This window comes from Bufo gargarizans, chromosome 5, assembly GCF_014858855.1.
Source record: "Bufo gargarizans isolate SCDJY-AF-19 chromosome 5, ASM1485885v1, whole genome shotgun sequence".
NCBI lineage: Eukaryota > Metazoa > Chordata > Amphibia > Anura > Bufonidae > Bufo > Bufo gargarizans.
The window spans coordinates 399,122,947-399,142,843 of NC_058084.1; the positions used below are offsets into that span (position 1 = coordinate 399,122,947).

The 19,897-nt window shown below is 45.2% G+C and overlaps 1 protein-coding gene across 2 annotated transcripts in view; it reads right to left on the reverse strand.

Moving 5' to 3' along the window:
• The window catches only part of RAPGEF5 (Rap guanine nucleotide exchange factor 5), a 344,961-nt gene that overhangs the window by 24,941 nt on the left and 300,123 nt on the right, over nucleotides 1-19,897 (reverse strand). For both annotated transcript variants that reach the window (XM_044292732.1, XM_044292733.1), the window contains one exon: nucleotides 1,732-1,854. In XM_044292732.1, the coding sequence (XP_044148667.1) occupies nucleotides 1,732-1,854 (123 nt within the window). The remainder of the gene's footprint in view (nucleotides 1-1,731; nucleotides 1,855-19,897) is intronic.

Here is a 19,897-nt window from a genome sequence, read left to right on the forward strand (position 1 = left end):
CTCCTTTATGCACATTTAGCATCAGTTTTGGCCATTTCTTCGGAAAATCCGGTCCTCTAATCTTGAGAAATCCATCTTTTTATTTCTATACAAATAATTTCACTGCACCGTTTATGGAGATTTCCAAACCAGTAGCGAGGACCCAGGGGACACTGAACGGACTGGACCATCCCACAGTGCACCGAATACCTTATTTGAGTAAAAATAAAAAGTACCTTGTTCCGAGCATCAACCATACATGGCAGCATGTTTACTTTGAAGTAAATTTTGAAAGTGGCAGACTCCCTTGAATTATTAAAAACTGAAAGAATGCCACTTCTGATATGCCCTTTGACTTTTAACCACATTGGATATTCATCAGGTAGAACACACGAGTATGTGTGCTTCATTGTGTTTTTAACAACAGCAAAGATTAATAGGAAAGCTAACCTACTGCTTCCCCCTTTATGATGAATGTGCAAATCCCTGTAGGCATTCCCCAGCTTCAGTGCATAGTAGCTCTCTGACGATAAATTGCCAATTGTTACTCGTAGATCATGTATATCCTTCAAGTGACCACATATGTCAGGACATGACCTTAGGAAAATGTGGATCTTTTTCGATCACGGGAGCGAAGACTATCGGATGTTCAATTTTTCAATAAACATTATAACAAATCCAATATTTTTGATCAGAGCACATTACTTTCCTCTAGGTTTAAAGGGGATGTGTCATCTCAGACTTTAATGGCATTTACTAGGATATGCCATCAAACAGATAGGTGTGGCCCTCAGATGTGGGACCCGCACCTATCTTCAGAACAGGTCCCTGAAAGTGAAGAAGAGTACACTGTGCATGCCTGGTGCTTTCCATTAATTTCTAGGGGAGTTTTGAAAAGAGCCAAGTGAGCAGACGTGGCTATTTTTGGGAGTCGTAGAAACAGGACAGCGCCACTTACTGACATGTATTAGTCCATGATATGGCGGCGGTGCTCGCAGTGTCAGACCCCGACCTTAGGGCCCCCTTGGTTACCAGAAGAGATTTGAAGAAACCGCAGCACTCCCAATCTTGAATCCAATCTTGTATTTATTAGCACAGAAAAAATAGCAATGTTTCGATACAAAGGTCTTTTTCAGGCTACAGATCTGTAGCTTGAAAAAGACCTTTGTGTCGAAACGTTGCTATTTTTTCGGTGCTAATACAAGATTGGATTCAAGATTGGGACTGCTGCGGTTTCTTCAAATCTCTTCTGGTATTTTTTGAAGTCCCATACAAATGAATAGAGAGCACACTGTGGAAGTGCGGCCACCACTCCATTCATTTGTATGGGACTTCTGTAAATAGCCAAGCACATTTGTTAATCCCACAGATAAGAATGGACGGTAGCCGACAGACATGGCTGCTCTCCACTAACTTCGGGGACCCGCATTTTGGAGATAAGGGCAGGTCCCAGGGTTGGGACCTAGTGATATACTGCCAATGTCTAAAATGAAATAAGTGGGGGTCCTAAAGTTAGGACCTAGCGATATACTGCCAATGTCTAAAATGAGACAGCCCCTTTAAAACACAAAATGGTTAGTGCGATTTCTATGACCATTTTCATATGTGTCTACTGAAGATCTATTCTAAACCAATATGTTCACTGTCTCAATTTTCACAGTAAATTGCCAGATACATGACAGGTTTAGGGTAGAGAACCCACTTAAGCTGGTAGAGCCAGTCAGTTCATTTCTGGGTGATTCTCTATATTACCTCGTGTATAGAATTGAAGAGACTCCAGTCAAAACTTGTCAGCTCCAAGGCCAGATCCCAGGTGTTCATCCCCAAGATCCTCACTGGTCTGTGCTGTGTCTCTTCATTTTCTGCAAACGGATTCTGCAATACAGTCCATAACAACCATGTGTAAACATTTCAGTCTAAGAGGATGGTTAAAATGAGAGAATGGGAGTTTGTTAGCAGAGCAATCCAGGCTGAGTGCACTTAATGTTTTTCATGCTTGTTCACCTTCTATGAGATTATTCAGTCAATTTAGGAAAAGGCCTTGAAAGCGCAGGAGTGTGATGAATTGACACTCATTAAACAAAGCACTCTGGGCGGAAATTCAATTATATAGAAACTGACCAGGCACATAGGATAATGAAAATAAATATGGTAATTAACTCGCTCAGAGCCGGCCAGGACTATTGTAACGTCTGGCACCAAGAATTACTGAAAATGTTCAACCAAATCTTATTGTTTCTCACAGGCTCTTAACTGTAGTGTTGAGGCCAAGAGACTGTAATTTAAAGGGGGTGTCCGGTTATCACCAAAGTACTGATACTTTATGCTCCGTATAAAAATTGTCTTGTATTTGATTATATGTGGCCCAAATAACATTGTAAACCGTATCAAATAGAATCCACTATGTGTTCATGTAGACAAACAAAATGCAGTCCCTGAAATCTTAACTTGGGGACAAAAATGTAGCCTGTGTGTATTACATGGTTTCCTGGTAGCAGTGGACAGAGGACTTGCTGTACTTGCACTACTGCTCCTACTGATTTTAATAAGAGTACTGCTGCTGAAAAGAAAGGAGTAGTTTAAGTCAGAAATATCAAAGCTAGCGCGAAAGTCTAAAAATACCTTTATAATATCACGTAGATGGGTAAAGGGCACAGGTGTGCCCATATTAAAAACATATTGCTGTAGAGCTATAACAAAAAACTCCCACAAAAAGAATAAAAAAAGATAAATGTGATGGAGCAATATAGGCTCCTGGATATATAAATAAAGGTACTAAGTCAACAAAATAATGGTATAATAACCCTGACGAGTTTCACCTTCAACTAGAGGTTCATCAAGGGGTAGTGGAAAAAAATTAAATTAAACATAAAGCAACGTAGGGACGAAAATAAATAAACAGATATCTAATGATAATACTTAGCTCCCGGACATGGAGGTGGGATAGGATAATCCCCAAAGTAAGGTGAGTCAGCCAGAAGATAGCAGCCTTAAAAGTACATACAAAGGTATAATAACCATGTACCTTAGGGTAGATAAACAAAATAATATAATTATCAAAATTAAATTACTCACTGATACTGGGGAGCCCATTTAAAATCCGTCTGGTAGATGCAGAGCTATGCAGCTAATGGCTCAAGCTCCAGCACTCAAATTTAAGCGCTGGCGCTGCATGGAACTTCTGGACGCTGTGGAAGTTACTTCCGGTGCGGTGAAACGCACTGTGGAATGCAACAGGTGACTTCCTGTAAATAAGGCGCATTATGGAATGCGCATCTGCCTTACATAGGTGCCGGAGAATACGCCGATACATCTGAGAGTAAACCAGTTATTTAAAACCATCAGTGCATGGAGGAGGGAGCCATTAATGAATAATGTGATACAAAGCAGATAATAATAAGATGCAAAGCAGGGTCCCACATTAAATTATAAGGGGCCCAGAATAACACAAAAAAATGATGAGGCGACAAATAAATGTCGCCAATAATAAGGTGCTTTTTGCACCAATGAAGCCGGTTGAAGACTCCAAAACGATAACTAAGGCTACTTTCACACCTGCGTTAGGTGTGGATCCGTCTTGTATCTGAACAGACGGTTCCGCACTGATAATGCAAACGCTTGTATCCATTCAGAACGGATCCGTTTGCATTACCATGAACAAAATAAATAAAATAAAAATTTTTTTTTTTTTTGTTCATGATAATGCAAACTGATCCGTTTTGACTTACACTGAAAGTCTATGGGAGGCGGATCCGTTTTTAATTGCACCATATTGCGTCAGTGAAAACGGATCCGTCCCTATTGACTTACATTGTAAGTCAGGACGGATCCGTTTGGCTCCGCATCGTCAGGCGGACATCAAAACGCTGCAAGCAGTGTTTTGGTGTCCGCCTCCAGAGCGGAATGGAGGCTGAACGGAGCCAAGCTGATGCATTCTGAACGGATCCTTATCCATTCAGAATGCATTGGGGCTAAACTGATCTGTTTTGGGCCGCTTGTGAGAGCCCTGAAACGAATCTCACAAGCGGACCCAGAAAAGCCAGTGTGAAAGTGGCCTAAGACTTAGCATATAATTGACATAAAGCAGGTAAAGGTCAGTGTTTCATTAAGACCACCAGGGACTGGGATCGAAAGCGGTAGATCCACTCTGTCTTCCTTTGTAGGATTTTTCGATCCCAGTCACCCTTCCTGGGAGACAGGGGTACAACCTCAAGAGCAGAAAAACAGTTTTCAAATCGCCATTTATGTGATTAGCTACTGGAGTATTATTTAGTTTCACAATATCATTAATGTGTTCACACACCCTCCGCCTGAGTTCTCTATAGGTCTTCCCAATGTAGTCCTTGGAACACGTGCATTGGCAGATGTAAATTACGCCCTTAGTTTTGCAATTTATAAAGTCCCTAATTGTAAAAGTATGTTCAGTAACGGAACACATAACAGTTTTGGCGGTACAAACGAAGTTACAGGCTTTACATGTCCCACATTTAAAAACACTAGAGGGTTTTCTATCCAACCAAGTACCTTCTCTCTTAGGGCCAAAATGGTCCTGTAAGCTCCTACCCTTATGATATGTAATCTGGGGAAAGGAGCTGACAACCTTAGAAAGGTCAGGATCCATGGTTAGAATTGGCCAGTAAGTATTTAGGATGGCTCTGATCTCTCTAATGGCAATATCGAAAGTAGATATTAAACGATTAGGATTATCTCTTATATTGCCTTTAGCCCTAGGTATAAAGAGTTCATCTCTGCTTTTTAACTCAGCGGATTGGAAAGCATCCCTCAAAATATGTCGTGGATATCCCCTCTGTGTAAGTCTATTTTGAAGTTTCCTAGATTCGCGATGAAAGTTTCCAAGGGTGGAGCAGTTTCTGTGCATGCGCAGATATTGACCCCTGGGAATTCCCCTTTTGACCACAGGGGGATAGTGACTACTCCAATGGAGAATATTGTTAGTGGTAGTCGGCTTTTGAAAGACAGAGGTAACCAGATTACCTTCACATTACCAGATTACCTTCACATTTTCTAACTTCGACATTGAGGAAGGTGATATATTCCATCTGTATTTTGAAGGTGAAGTTGAGACCAACATCATTATCATTAAGTGTCTCTACGAACCTGCAGAAATCCTCCTTAATACTGTTCCAGATCAAGAAAATGTCGGCAATATAACTAGTCCAAAATATGATGTCATTATTCCACCAGACATGATGGTCTGGGAAGACATATTTGTCCTCCCACCAGCCCAGGAGGAGATTGGCATATGTGGGGGCACAAAGGCTCCCCATAGCTGTCCCCCTGAGCTGGTGTTAAAGGACCCGTTTAAAATTAGGAAATTGTGTGTAAGAGTATATTCCAAAAGACATAAGATTAAATTATTATGGTTACGAAACTGAATACCCCTGGTGTTCAAATAGTGTGAAGTCGCTGCTAGGCCCTTATCGGGGGGATTGATGTATACAGGGATTCGACATCAATGCTTGCTAAAAAGTCTACTGCTATGGTTTCAATCTTACGGAGGAAATCCATGGTGTCCCTTGTAAAGGATAGTAGTGACGACACACAATCTCTCAGAACCCTATCTAGATAGATCCCACAATGATGTGTCAAACAGTCGACTCCAGAAACAATAAGGCGACTTTTAAGGGGATACAGCCCCTTATGTACTTTGGGTAGACCATAAGAGGTCGCAGTCTGCGGGAACTTAGGAAAAAGAAAGGTAAAATCCGTCTTACTGATGACCCCCTGTTCCAGACCCCGAAGGAGGATAGATTTTAATTGTGCTTGAAATAAGATGGAGGGATCAGTGGGCAAAATCGTATAACTGTTCTGGGATGTCAAGGTAATCTGGTTACCTCTGTCTTTCGAAAGCCGACTGCCACTAACAATATTCTCCATTGGAGTAGTCACCATCCCCCTGTGGTCAAAAGGAGTGTTCCCAGGGGTCAATATCTGCGCATGCACAGAAACTGCTCCACCCTTGGAAACTTTCATCGCAAATCAAGGAAACTTCAAAATAGACTTACACAGAGGTTATATCCATGACATATTAAAAAAAAAAAAAAAAAGCAGAGATAAACTCCTTATACCTAGGGCTAAAGACAATATAAGAGATAATCCTATTTGTTTGATATCTACTTTCGATATTGCCAATAGAGAGATCAGAGCCATCCTAAATACTTACTGGCCAATTCTAACCATGGATCCTGACCTTTCTAAGGCTGTTAGCTCCTTCCCCCAGATTACATATCATAAGGGTAGGAGCTTACAGGACCGTTTGGTCCACAGCCATTATTTGGGCCCTAAGAGAGAAGGTACTTGGCTGGATAGAAAATCCTCTGGTGTTTTTAGATGTGAGACTTTTAAAGCCTGTAAATTTGTTCGTACCACCAAAACTGTTATGTGCTCCATTACTGAATGTACTTTTACAATTAGGGACTTTATAAATTGCAAAACTAAGGGCGTAATTTACATCTGCCAATGCACGTGTTCCAAGGACTACATTGGGAAGACCTATAGAGAACTCAGGCGGAGGGTGTGTGAACACATTAATGATATTGTAAAACTGAATAAAACTCCAATAGCTAATCACATAAATGGCGATTTGAAAACTGTTTGTTTTTCTGCTCCCTGGAAGGGTGACTGGGATAAAAAAAATCCTACAAAAGGAGACAGAGTGGATCTACCGCTTTTGATCCCAGTCCCTGGTGGTCTTAATGAAAGACTAACCTTTACCTACTTTATGCCATTTATATGCTAAGTCTTAGATATCGTTTTGGAGTCTTCAACCGGCTTCATTGATGCGAAAAGCACCTTATTATTGGCGATATTTATTTGTCGCCTCAATTTTTTTGTGTTATTCTGGGCCCCTTATAATTTAATGTGGGACCCTGCTTTGCATCTTCTTATTATCTGCTTTGTATCACATTATTCATTAATGGCTCCCTCCTCCATGCACTGATGGTTTTAAATAACTGGTTTACTCTCAGATACAGTACAGACCAAAAGTTTGGACACACCTTCTCATTCAAAGAGTTTTCTTTATTTTCATGACTATAAAAATTGTAGATTCACACTGAAGGCATCAAAACTATGAATTAACACATGTGGAATTATATACATAACAAAAAAGTGTGAAACAACTGAAAATATGTCATATTCTAGGTGTGCCCTGTCAGGTTTAATAAGTGGGATTTCTTGCCTTATAAATGGGGTTGGGACCATCAGTTGCGTTGTGGAGAAGTCAGGTGGATACACAGTGTCACGACCATGTTTATGGCCGTGACTCCTTGGGAGCCGCATACAGTTGCCCGCGGTTTTTGGGTTGTAGTGTCAACCGCAGCTGGAGGCATAAGGTTGTTAGCCTCAAGTGCGGTTGCCGCGGACAACAGTTGTGTGCGGTTCCCTTGGAGTTGTGTGCATGTTTGTATGCACTGTTGTAGGTCTGTGTGCACTCTGTGTTATGTGTGGTGTGCATTTACCTCTTCCCCTCACTGTGGTTGCCCGTGGTAACGTTTGGTCGTTGTGTACATGTGGTGGTGGCAGTGTCCCGGCCTTTGGGCTGACTCCCAGGACATGGTTGCCACCCATGTCGTTGCCTGCGGCAACAGCCACAGTGTGTTCTTGTGTTGGACACTTTCCCTTTAAGTTGGTGTTTCCCTTCCCTGGTGCTGGAAGGGTTAACTCCCTTCCCAGTGTGTGTGTGAGTCACTGGGTGTGTCTGACTGTGGGGTGTGGCTACATGGGCTATAAAGTCTCAGTCCAGATCAATTCTCTGGTGGGGTACTCCAGGCATGTTGCTGGAGTCGTCCTCCTGTTATCCTGTAACTGTCCTTCTAGTAAGGGCCACCCTTCCGGTCATAAATCCATAACCTTGATGTTTTGTTGATGTCCTATGTCTTTGGTTTTTAGTGCAGCTATGGATGTCCTGGTTCCTGAGTGTTCTTATGTGTGTGCTGTTTGTCTTATGTTTCTGTGGACAGCGTTTTCTGAGCACGGGTTCCAGTCAGCAAGGCTGTGGCAGGTTAGTGTGGAACTGTTGGGTTCACCTGTCATGTCCATAGATCTGTTTATGTTCCCCATCTTCATGCTGCTTGGCCAGTGAGACTCCTGTTCCTCCGTGCCGAGGAGGAACAGGTCGTCTTACCCTGCTCCTTAGTTCAGGGCCATCCTGAGGGCTTGTAGGGACTATTAGGTTCCAGAGTATGAGCCCTCCTACCATCAGGGTCGGCTCAAACGGACAGGAGACAGGGTCAGTGTTAGGGATGCAATAGGAGGTGACCTGCTCCCTAATTCTGTTGCCCTGGCCGAGTAGCGACCGGACATCTTCTGGCATCACACGGCTGAGGATTTTCCCCATCCTCAGCCGTGACACACAGCTGATAGTCCTACTGAATAGACTGTTAGAATTTGTATTATGGCAAGAAAAAAAGCAGTTAAGTAAAGAAAAACGAGTGGCCATCATTACTTTAAGAAATGAAGGTCAGTCAGTCCGAAAAATTGGGAAAACTTTAAAAGTGTCCCCAAGTGCAGTCACAAAAACCATCAAGCGCTACAAAGAAACTGGCTCACATGCGGACCGCCCCAGGAAAGGAAGACCAAGAGTCACCTCTGCTGCCAGCCTCCGAGTCACCAGCCTCAGCAATCGACGGTTAACAGCAGATCAGATTAGAGACCAGGTCAATGCCACACAGAGTTCTAGCAGCAGACACATCTCTAGAACAACTGTTAAGAGGAGACTGTGTGAATCAGGCCTTCATAGTAGAATATCTGCTAGGAAACCACTGTTAAGCACAGGCAACAAGCAGAAGAGACTTGTATGGGCTATAGAACACAAGGAATGGACATTAGACCAGTGGAAATCTGTGCTATGGTCTGATGAGTCCAAATTGAGGAGGTGTGATGGTGTGGGGATGCTTTGCTGGTGACACTGTTGGGGATTTATTCAAAATTGAAGGCATACTAAACCAGCATGGCTACCACAGCATCTTGCAGCGGCATGCTATTCCATCCGGTTTGCATTTAGTTGGACCATCATTTATTTTTCAACAGGACAATGACCCCAAACACACCTCTAGGCTGTGTAAGGGCTATTTGACCATGAAGGAGAGTGATGGGGTGCTGCGCCAGATGACCTGGCCTCCACAGTCACCGGACCTGAACCCAATCGAGATGGTTTGGGGTGAGCTGGACCGCAGAGTGAAGGCAAAAGGGCCAACAAGTGCTAAGCATCTCTGGGAACTCCTTCAAGACTGTTGGAAGACCATTTCAGGTGACTACCTCTTGAAGCTCATCAAGAGAATGCCAAGAGTGTGCAAAGCAGTAATCAAAGCAAAAGGTGGCTACTTTGAAGAACCTAGAATATGACATATTTTCAGTTGTTTCACACTTTTTTTGTTATGTATATAATTCCACATGTGTTAATTCATAGTTTTGATGCCTTCAGTGTGAATCTACAATTTTCATAGTCATGAAAATAAAGAAAACTCTTTGAATGAGAAGGTGTGTCCAAACTTTTGGTCTGTACTGTATATCAACGTATTCTACGGCGCCTATGTAAGGCAGATGCATTCCATGATGCACCTTATTTACAGGAAGTCACCTGTTGCATTCCACGGCATCGGAAGTAACTTACACAGCGTCCGGAAGTTCCATTCGGTGCCAGCACTTAAATTTGAGCGCTGGCACTTCTCTGCATCTACTGGATGGATTTTGAGTGGGCTTCCCAGTATCAGTGAGTAATTTAATTTAGATCATTATATTATTTTGTATCTAGGGATGAGCGAACTCGAACTGTATAGTTCGGGTTCGTACCGAATTTTGGGGTGTCCGTGACACGGACCCGAACCCGGACATTTTCGTAAAAGTCCGGGTTCGGGTTCGGTGTTCGTCGCTTTCTTCGCGCTTTTGTGACGCTTTCTTGGCGCTTTTTGAAAGGCTGCAAAGCAGCCAATCAACAAGCGTCATACTACTTGCCCCAAGAGGCCATCACAGCCATGCCTACTATTGGCATGGCTGTGATTGGCCAGAGCACCATGTGACCCAGCCTCTATTTAAGCTGGAGTCACATAGCGCCGCCCGTCACTCTGCTCTGATTAGCGTAGGGAGAGGTTGCGGCTGCGACAGTAGGGCGAGATTAGGCAGATTAACTCCTCCAAAGGACTTGATTAACTGATCGATCTGCAGCTGTGGATCATTGAGCTGCTGATCCTCAATTGCTCACTGTTTTTAGGCTGCACAGACCGTTTGTCAGTCACATTTTTCTGGGGTGATCGGCGGCCATTTTGTGTCTTGTGGTGCGCCAGCACAAGCTGCGACCAAGTGCATTTAACCCTCAATGGTGTGGTTGTTTTTTGGCTAAAGCCTACATCAGGGTGAAGCTGTCACACCAAGTGCATTTAACCAGCAATAGTCTGTTCATTTTTTGGCCATATACAAAATCAGGGGCAAGCTGCGCCTGTCACCAAGTGCATTTAACCCTCAATGGTGTGGTTGTTTTTTGGCTAAAGCCTACATCAGGGTGAAGCTGTCACACCAAGTGCATTTAACCAGCAATAGTCTGTTCATTTTTTGGCCATATACTAAATCAGGGGCAAGCTGCGCCTGTCACCAAGTGCATTTAACCCTCAATGGTGTGGTTGTTTTTTGGCTAAAGCCTACATCAGGGTGAAGCTGTCACACCAAGTGCATTTAACCAGCAATAGTCTGTTTATTTTTTGGCCATATCCCAGTCTAATTCTGTCACTAAATCCATACCGGTCACCCAGCGCCTAAATACTAGGCCTCAAATTTATATCCAGCTAAATCTGTCCCTAGTGCTGTAGCTGGGCGAGTTATTTAGTGTCCGTTCAAGCACATTTCTTGTTCTGGGTTGAAATACAATTCCCAATTTAGCAATTTCATAATTTAGTGGTTTCTGCTATATCAGAGCTATTTGAAATCTATCCCTAAAAGGGTATATAATATTCAAGGTGCACATTGGGTCATTCAGAATAACTTCACACACACCCGCTACTGTGTATTTCCAAGTCTAATTCTGGCACTAAACCCATACCTGTCACCCAGCGCCTAAATACTAGGCCTCAAATTTATATCCCGCTAAATCTGTCCTTAGTGCTGTAGCTGGGCGAGTTATTTAGTGTCCGTTCAAGCACATTTCTTGTTCTGGGTTGAAATACAATTCCCAATTTAGCAATTTCATAATTTAGTGGTTTCTGCTATATCAGAGCTATTTGAAATCTATCCCTAAAAGGGTATATAATATTCAAGGTGCACATTGGGTCATTCAGAATAACTTCACACACACCCGCTACTGTGTATTTCCAAGTCTAATTCTGGCACTAAACCCATACCTGTCACCCAGCGCCTAAATACTAGGTCTCAAATTTATATCCCGCTAAATCTGTCCTTAGTGCTGTAGCTGGGCGAGTTATTTAGTGTCCGTTCAAGCACATTTCTTGTTCTGGGTTGAAATACAATTCCCAATTTAGCAATTTCATAATTTAGTGGTTTCTGCTATATCAGAGCTATTTGAAATCTATCCCTAAAAGGGTATATAATATTCAAGGTGCACATTGGGTCATTCAGAATAACTTCACACACACCCGCTACTGTGTATTTCCAAGTCTAATTCTGTCACTAAACCCATACCTGTCACCCAGCGCCTAAATACTAGGCCTCAAATTTATATCCTGCTAAATCTCTCGTTAACGCTGTCCTGTTGTGGCTGGGAAAGTTATTTAGTGTCCGTCAAAGCACATTTTTTGTTCTGGGTTGAAATACAATTCCCAATTTAGCAATTTCATAATTTAGTGGTTTCTGCTATATCAGAGCTATTTGAAATCTATCCCTAAAAGGGTATATAATATTCAAGGTGCACATAGGGTCATTCAGAATAACTTCACACACACGCTTCTGTGCATTTCCAAGTCTAATTCTGTCACTAAATCCATACCGGTCACCCAGCGCCTAAATACTAGGCCTCAAATTTATATCCAGCTAAATCTGTCCCTAGTGCTGTAGCTGGGCGAGTTATTTAGTGTCCGTTCAAGCACATTTCTTGTTCTGGGTTGAAATACAATTCCCAATTTAGCAATTTCATAATTTAGTGGTTTCTGCTATATCAGAGCTATTTGAAATCTATCCCTAAAAGGGTATATAATATTCAAGGTGCACATAGGGTCATTCAGAATAACTTCACACACACGCTTCTGTGCATTTCCAAGTCTAATTCTGTCACTAAATCCATACCGGTCACCCAGCGCCTAAATACTAGGCCTCAAATTTATATCCAGCTAAATCTGTCCCTAGTGCTGTAGCTGGGCGAGTTATTTAGTGTCCGTTCAAGCACATTTCTTGTTCTGGGTTGAAATACAATTCCCAATTTAGCAATTTCATAATTTAGTGGTTTCTGCTATATCAGAGCTATTTGAAATCTATCCCTAAAAGGGTATATAATATTCAAGGTGCACATAGGGTCATTCAGAATAACTTCACACACCCGCTACTGTGCATTTCCAAATCTTAATTCTGTCACTAAACCCATACCTGTCACCCAGCGCCTAAATACTAGGCCTCAAATTTATATCCCGCTAAATCTCTCGTTACCGCTGTCCTGTTGTGGCTGGGAAAGTTATTTAGTGTCCGTCAAAGCACATTTTTTGTTCTGGGTTGAAATACAATTCCCAATTTAGCAATTTCATAATTTAGTCGTTTCTGCTATATCAGAGCTATTTGAAATCTATCCCTAAAAGGGTAGATCATATTGAAGGTGCACATAGGGTCATTCAGAATAACTTCACACACACGCTTCTGTGCATTTCCAAGTCTAATTCTGTCACTAAATCCATACCGGTCACCCAGCGCCTAAATACTAGGCCTCAAATTTATATCCCGCTGAATTTGAATACAATACATTGGGCCAAATAATATATTTGTTGTTGTGGTGAACCATAACAATGAGAAAAACATCTAGTAAGGGACGCGGACGTGGACATGGTCGTGGTGGTGTTAGTGGACCCTCTGGTGCTGGGAGAGGACGTGGCCGTTCTGCCACATCCACACGTCCTAGTGTACCAACTACCTCAGGTCCCAGTAGCCGCCAGAATTTACAGCGATATATGGTGGGGCCCAATGCCGTTCTAAGGATGGTAAGGCCTGAGCAGGTACAGGCATTAGTCAATTGGGTGGCCGACAGTGGATCCAGCACGTTCACATTATCTCCCACCCAGTCTTCTGCAGAAAGCGCACAGATGGCGCCTGAAAACCAACCCCATCAGTCTGTCACATCACCCCCATGCATACCAGGGAAACTGTCTCAGCCTCAAGTTATGCAGCAGTCTCTTATGCTGTTTGAAGACTCCGCTGGCAGGGTTTCCCAAGGGCATCCACCTAGCCCTTCCCCAGCGGTGAAAGACATAGAATGCACTGACGCACAACCACTTATGTTTCCTGATGATGAGGACATGGGAATACCACCTCAGCATGTCTCTGATGATGACGAAACACAGGTGCCAACTGCTGCGTCTTTCTGCAGTGTGCAGACTGAACAGGAGGTCAGGGATCAAGACTGGGTGGAAGACGATGCAGGGGACGATGAGGTCCTAGACCCCACATGGAATGAAGGTCGTGCCACTGACTTTCACAGTTCGGAGGAAGAGGCAGTGGTGAGACCGAGCCAACAGCGTAGCAAAAGAGGGAGCAGTGGGCAAAAGCAGAACACCCGCCGCCAAGAGACTCCGCCTGCTACTGACCGCCGCCATCTGGGACCGAGCACCCCAAAGGCAGCTTCAAGGAGTTCCCTGGCATGGCACTTCTTCAAACAATGTGCTGACGACAAGACCCGAGTGGTTTGCACGCTGTGCCATCAGAGCCTGAAGCGAGGCATTAACGTTCTGAACCTGAGCACAACCTGCATGACCAGGCACCTGCATGCAAAGCATGAACTGCAGTGGAGTAAACACCTTAAAACCAAGGAAGTCACTCAGGCTCCCCCTGCTACCTCTTCTGCTGCTGCCGCCTCGGCCTATTCTGCTGCTGCCGCCTCGGCCTCTTCCTCCGCCTCTGGAGGAACGTTGGCACCTGCCGCCCAGCAAACAGGGGATGTACCACCAACACCACCACCACCACCTCCGTCACCAAGCGTCTCAACCATGTCACACGCCAGCGTTCAGCTCTCCATCTCACAAACATTTGATAGAAAGCGTAAATTCCCACCTAGCCACCCTCGATCCCTGGCCCTGAATGCCAGCATTTCTAAACTACTGGCCTATGAAATGCTGTCATTTAGGCTGGTGGACACAGACAGCTTCAAACAGCTCATGTCGCTTGCTGTCCCACAGTATGTTGTTCCCAGCCGGCACTACTTCTCCAAGAGAGCCGTGCCTTCCCTGCACAACCAAGTATCCGATAAAATCAAGTGTGCACTGCGCAACGCCATCTGTGGCAAGGTCCACCTAACCACAGATACGTGGACCAGTAAGCACGGCCAGGGACGCTATATCTCCCTAACTGCACACTGGGTAAATGTAGTGGCAGCTGGGCCCCAGGCGGAGAGCTGTTTGGCGCACGTCCTTCCGCCGCCAAGGATCGCAGGGCAACATTCTTTGCCTCCTGTTGCCACCTCCTCCTTCTCGGCTTCCTCCTCCTCTTCTTCCACCTGCTCATCCAGTCAGCCACACACCTTCACCACCAACTTCAGCACAGCCCGGGGTAAACGTCAGCAGGCCATTCTGAAACTCATATGTTTGGGGGACAGGCCCCACACCGCACAGGAGTTGTGGCGGGGTATAGAACAACAGACCGACGAGTGGTTGCTGCCGGTGAGCCTCAAGCCCGGCCTGGTGGTGTGTGATAATGGGCGAAATCTCGTTGCAGCTCTGGGACTAGCCAATTTGACGCACATCCCTTGCTTGGCGCATGTGCTGAATTTGGTGGTGCAGAAGTTCATTCACAACTACCCCGACATGTCAGAGCTGCTGCATAAAGTGCGGGCCGTCTGTTCGCGCTTCCGGCGTTCACATCCTGCTGCTGCTCGCCTGTCTGCGCTACAGCGTAACTTCGGCCTTCCCGCTCACCGCCTCATATGCGACGTGCCCACCAGGTGGAACTCCACCTTGCACATGCTGGACAGACTGTGCGAGCAGCAGCAGGCCATAGTGGAGTTTCAGCTGCAGCACGCACGGGTCAGTCGCACTACAGAACAGCACCACTTCACCACCAATGACTGGGCCTCCATGCGAGACCTGTGTGCCCTGTTGCGCTGTTTCGAGTACTCCACCAACATGGCCAGTGGCGATGACACCGTTATCAGCGTTACAATACCACTTCTATGTCTCCTTGAGAAAACACTTAGGGCGATGATGGAGGAGGAGGTGGCCCAGGAGGAGGAGGAGGAGGAGGAGGAAGAGGGGTCATTTTTAGCACTTTCAGGCCAGTCTCTTCGAAGTGACTCAGAGGGAGGTTTTTGGCAACAGCAGAGGCCAGGTACAAATGTGGCCAGCCAGGGCCCACTACTGGAGGACGAGGAGGACGAGGATGAGGAGGAGGTGGAGGAGGATGAGGATGAAGCATGGTCACAGCGGGGTGGCACCCAACGCAGCTCGGGTCCATCACTGGTGCGTGGCTGGGGGGAAAGGCAGGACGATGACGATACGCCTCCCACAGAGGACAGCTTGTCCTTATCCCTGGGCAGCCTGGCACACATGAGCGACTACATGCTGCAGTGCCTGCGCAACGACAGCAGAGTTGCCCACATTTTAACCTGTGCGGACTACTGGGTTGCCACCCTGCTGGATCCACGCTACAAAGACAATGTGCCCACCTTACTTCCTGCACTGGAGCGTGATAGGAAGATGCGCGAGTACAAGCGCACGTTGGTAGACGCGCTACTGAGAGCATTCCCAAATGTCACAGGGGAACAAGTGGAAGCCCAAGGCCAAGGCAGAGGAGGAGCAAGAGGTCGCCAAGGCAGCTGTGTCACGGCCAGCTCCTCTGAGGGCAGGGTTAGCATGGCAGAGATGTGGAAAACTTTTGTCAACACGCCACAGCTAACTGCACCACCACCTGATACGCAACGTGTTAGCAGGAGGCAACATTTCACTAACATGGTGGAACAGTACGTGTGCACACCCCTCCACGTACTGACTGATGGTTCGGCCCCATTCAACTTCTGGGTCTCTAAATTGTCCACGTGGCCAGAGCTAGCCTTTTATGCCTTGGAGGTGCTGGCCTGCCCGGCAGCCAGCGTTTTGTCTGAACGTGTATTCAGCACGGCAGGGGGCGTCATTACAGACAAACGCAGCCGCCTGTCTACAGCCAATGTGGACAAGCTGACGTTCATAAAAATGAACCAGGCATGGATCCCACAGGACCTGTCCGTCCCTTGTCCAGATTAGACATTAACTACCTCCCCATAACCATATATTATTGGACTCCAGGGCACTTCCTCATTCAATCCTATTTTTATTTTCATTTTACCATTATATTGCGATGCTACCCAAAGTTGAATGAACCTCTCCTCTGCCTGTGTGCTAGGCCTAAATATATGCCAATGGACTGTTGCAGTGGTGGCTGACATGAAGCCTGATTCTCTGCTATGACATGCAGACTAATTCTCTGCTGACATGAAGCCAGATTGTCTGTTACGGGACCTCCCTCCTCTGCCTGGGTGCTGGGCCTAAATTTATGACAATGGACTGTTGCAGTGGTGGCTGACGTGAAGCCTCATTCTCTGCTATGACATGCAGACTGATTCTCTGCTGACATGAAGCCAGATTGTCTGTTACGGGACCTCTCTCCTCTGCCTGTGTGCTAGGCCTAAATATATGCCAATGGACTGTTGCAGTGGTGGCTGACGTGAAGCCTGATTCTCTGCTATGACATGCAGACTGATTCTCTGCTGACATGAAGCCAGATCCTCTGTTACGGGACCTCTCTCCTCTGCCTGTGTGTGTGCTGGGCCTAAATATATGCCAATGGACTGTTGCAGTGGTGGCTGACGTGAAGCCTCATTCTCTGCTATGACATGCAGACTAATTCTCTGCTGACATGAAGACAGATTCTCTGTTACGGGACCTCCCTCCTCTGCCTGGGTGCTGGGCCTAAATATATGCCAATGGACTGTTGCAGTGGTGGGTGACGTGAAGCCTCATTCTCTGCTATGACATGCAGACTAATTCTCTGCTGACATGAAGCCAGATTGTCTGTTACGGGACCTCTCTCCTCTGCCTGTGTGTGTGCTGGGCCTAAATATATGCCAATGGACTGTTGCAGTGGTGGCTGACGTGAAGCCTCATTCTCTGCTATGACATGCAGACTAATTCTCTGCTGACATGAAGACAGATTCTCTGTTACGGGACCTCCCTCCTCTGCCTGGGTGCTGGGCCTAAATATATGCCAATGGACTGTTGCAGTGGTGGCTGACGTGAAGCCTCATTCTCTGCTATGACATGCAGACTGATTCTCTGCTGACATGAAGCCAGATCGTCTGTTACGGGACCTCTCTGCTCTGCCTGTGTGCTAGGCCTAAATATATGCCAATGGACTGTTGCAGTGGTGGGTGACGTGAAGCCTCATTCTCTGCTATGACATGCAGACTGATTCTCTGCTGTCATGAAGCCAGATTGTCTGTTACGGGACCTCTCTGCTCTGCCTGTGTGCTAGGCCTAAATATATGCCAATGGACTGTTGCAGTGGTGGGTGACGTGAAGCCTCATTCTCTGCTATGACATGCAGACTGATTCTCTGCTGTCATGAAGCCAGATTGTCTGTTACGGGACCTCTCTGCTCTGCCTGTGTGCTAGGCCTAAATATATGCCAATGGACTGTTGCAGTGGTGGGTGACGTGAAGCCTCATTCTCTGCTATGACATGCAGACTGATTCTCTGCTGACATGAAGCCAGATTGTCTGTTACGGGACCTCTCTCCTCTGCCTGTGTGCTAGGCCTAAATATATGCCAATGGACTGTTGCAGTGGTGGCTGACGTGAAGCCTCATTCTCTGCTATGACATGCAGACTAATTCTCTGCTGACATGAAGCCAGATTGTCTGTTACGGGACCTCTCTCCTCTGCCTGGGTGCTGGGCCTAAATTTATGACAATGGACTGTTGCAGTGGTGGCTGACGTGAAGCCTGATTCTCTGCTATGACATGCAGACTGATTCTCTGCTGACATGAAGCCAGATCCTCTGTTACGGGACCTCTCTCCTCTGCCTGTGTGTGTGCTGGGCCTAAATATATGCCAATGGACTGTTGCAGTGGTGGCTGACGTGAAGCCTCATTCTCTGCTATGACATGCAGACTGATTCTCTGCTGACATGAAGCCAGATTCTCTGTTACGGGACCTCTCTCCTCTGCCTGTGTGTGTGCTGGGCCTAAATATATGCCAATGGACTGTTGCAGTGGTGGCTGACGTGAAGCCTCATTCTCTGCTATGACATGCAGACTAATTCTCTGCTGACATGAAGACAGATTCTCTGTAACGGGACCTCCCTCCTCTGCCTGGGTGCTGGGCCTAAATATATGCCAATGGACTGTTGCAGTGGTGGCTGACGTGAAGCCTCATTCTCTGCTATGACATGCAGACTAATTCTCTGCTGACATGAAGACAGATTCTCTGTTACGGGACCTCTCTCCTCTGCCTGGGTGCCGGGGCCTAAATATCTGAGAATGGACTGTTCCAGTGGTGGGTGACGGGAAGCCAGATTCTCTGCTATGGAACCTCTCTCCAATTGATTTTGGTTAATTTTTATTTATTTAATTTTTAATTTAATTCATTTCCCTATCCACATTTGTTTGCAGGGGATTTACCTACATGTTGCTGCCTTTTGCAGCCCTCTAGCTCTTTCCTGGGCTGTTTTACAGCCTTTTTAGTGCCGAAAAGTTCGGGTCCCCATTGACTTCAATGGGGTTCGGGTTCGGGACGAAGTTCGGATCGGGTTCGGATCCCGAACCCGAACATTTCCGGGATGTTCGGCCGAACTTCTCGAACCCGAACATCCAGGTGTTCGCTCAACTCTATTTGTATCCACTTTTCAGGCAACTATCTTCTGGCTGACTCACCTTACTTTAAGGATTATCCTATCCCACCTCTATGTCTGGGAGCTAACTATTATCATTAGATAACTGTTTATTTATTTATTTTCATCCCTGAGTTGCTTTATGTTTATTAAAAAATTTTGTGCATTACCCACTGATGAACCCCTAGTTGAAGGTGAAACGCGTTGTGATTATTATACCATTATTTTGTTGCTTTGTAGCTTTATCTATATATCTGGAAGCCTATATTGCTCCATCACATATATGTGTTATTATCTTTCTACTCTTTTTGAACTTATCCTTGTAGGGTTGTAATAGGGATGTTAAAATTTTAGGAACGGGGACAGGGAACCTCTACCATCAGGGGGCAACCCTGAGCTAAGGAGTATTTAGGGTGACACAGGGACAGTTCACCATATTCCATCCCCCTGTACTTCCCTATTACATATACCGGTATATATATATATATATATTTTTATTTTATTTTTTTATTTGTTTATATATAATATTTATCCCCCCCCCCCTTTTTTGTGGGAGTTTTTCTTATAGCTTTATAGCAATACATTTTTAATATGGGCACACCTGTACCCTTACCCATCTATGTGATATAATAAAGGTATTTTTTTACTTTCACGCTAGCTTTGCTATTTCTGACTTAAATAGTGAATCACATAGAAAATTATCTGGGTATATTTAAAAATAATTTCTGTTTGTCTTTGTATAAGTAGTTTAAGTCAACATCATTTAGGTTTAACTTTTTCTGTGGTTTTGCATAACACAAACCAGACATATAACGATTCAGAAATTGTATTTATCATTGAGGAAAGCTTTGGAGAATTTAAAGAGGTACATCTGGGTGTCACCAACTGGGAGTGTGTCCCTG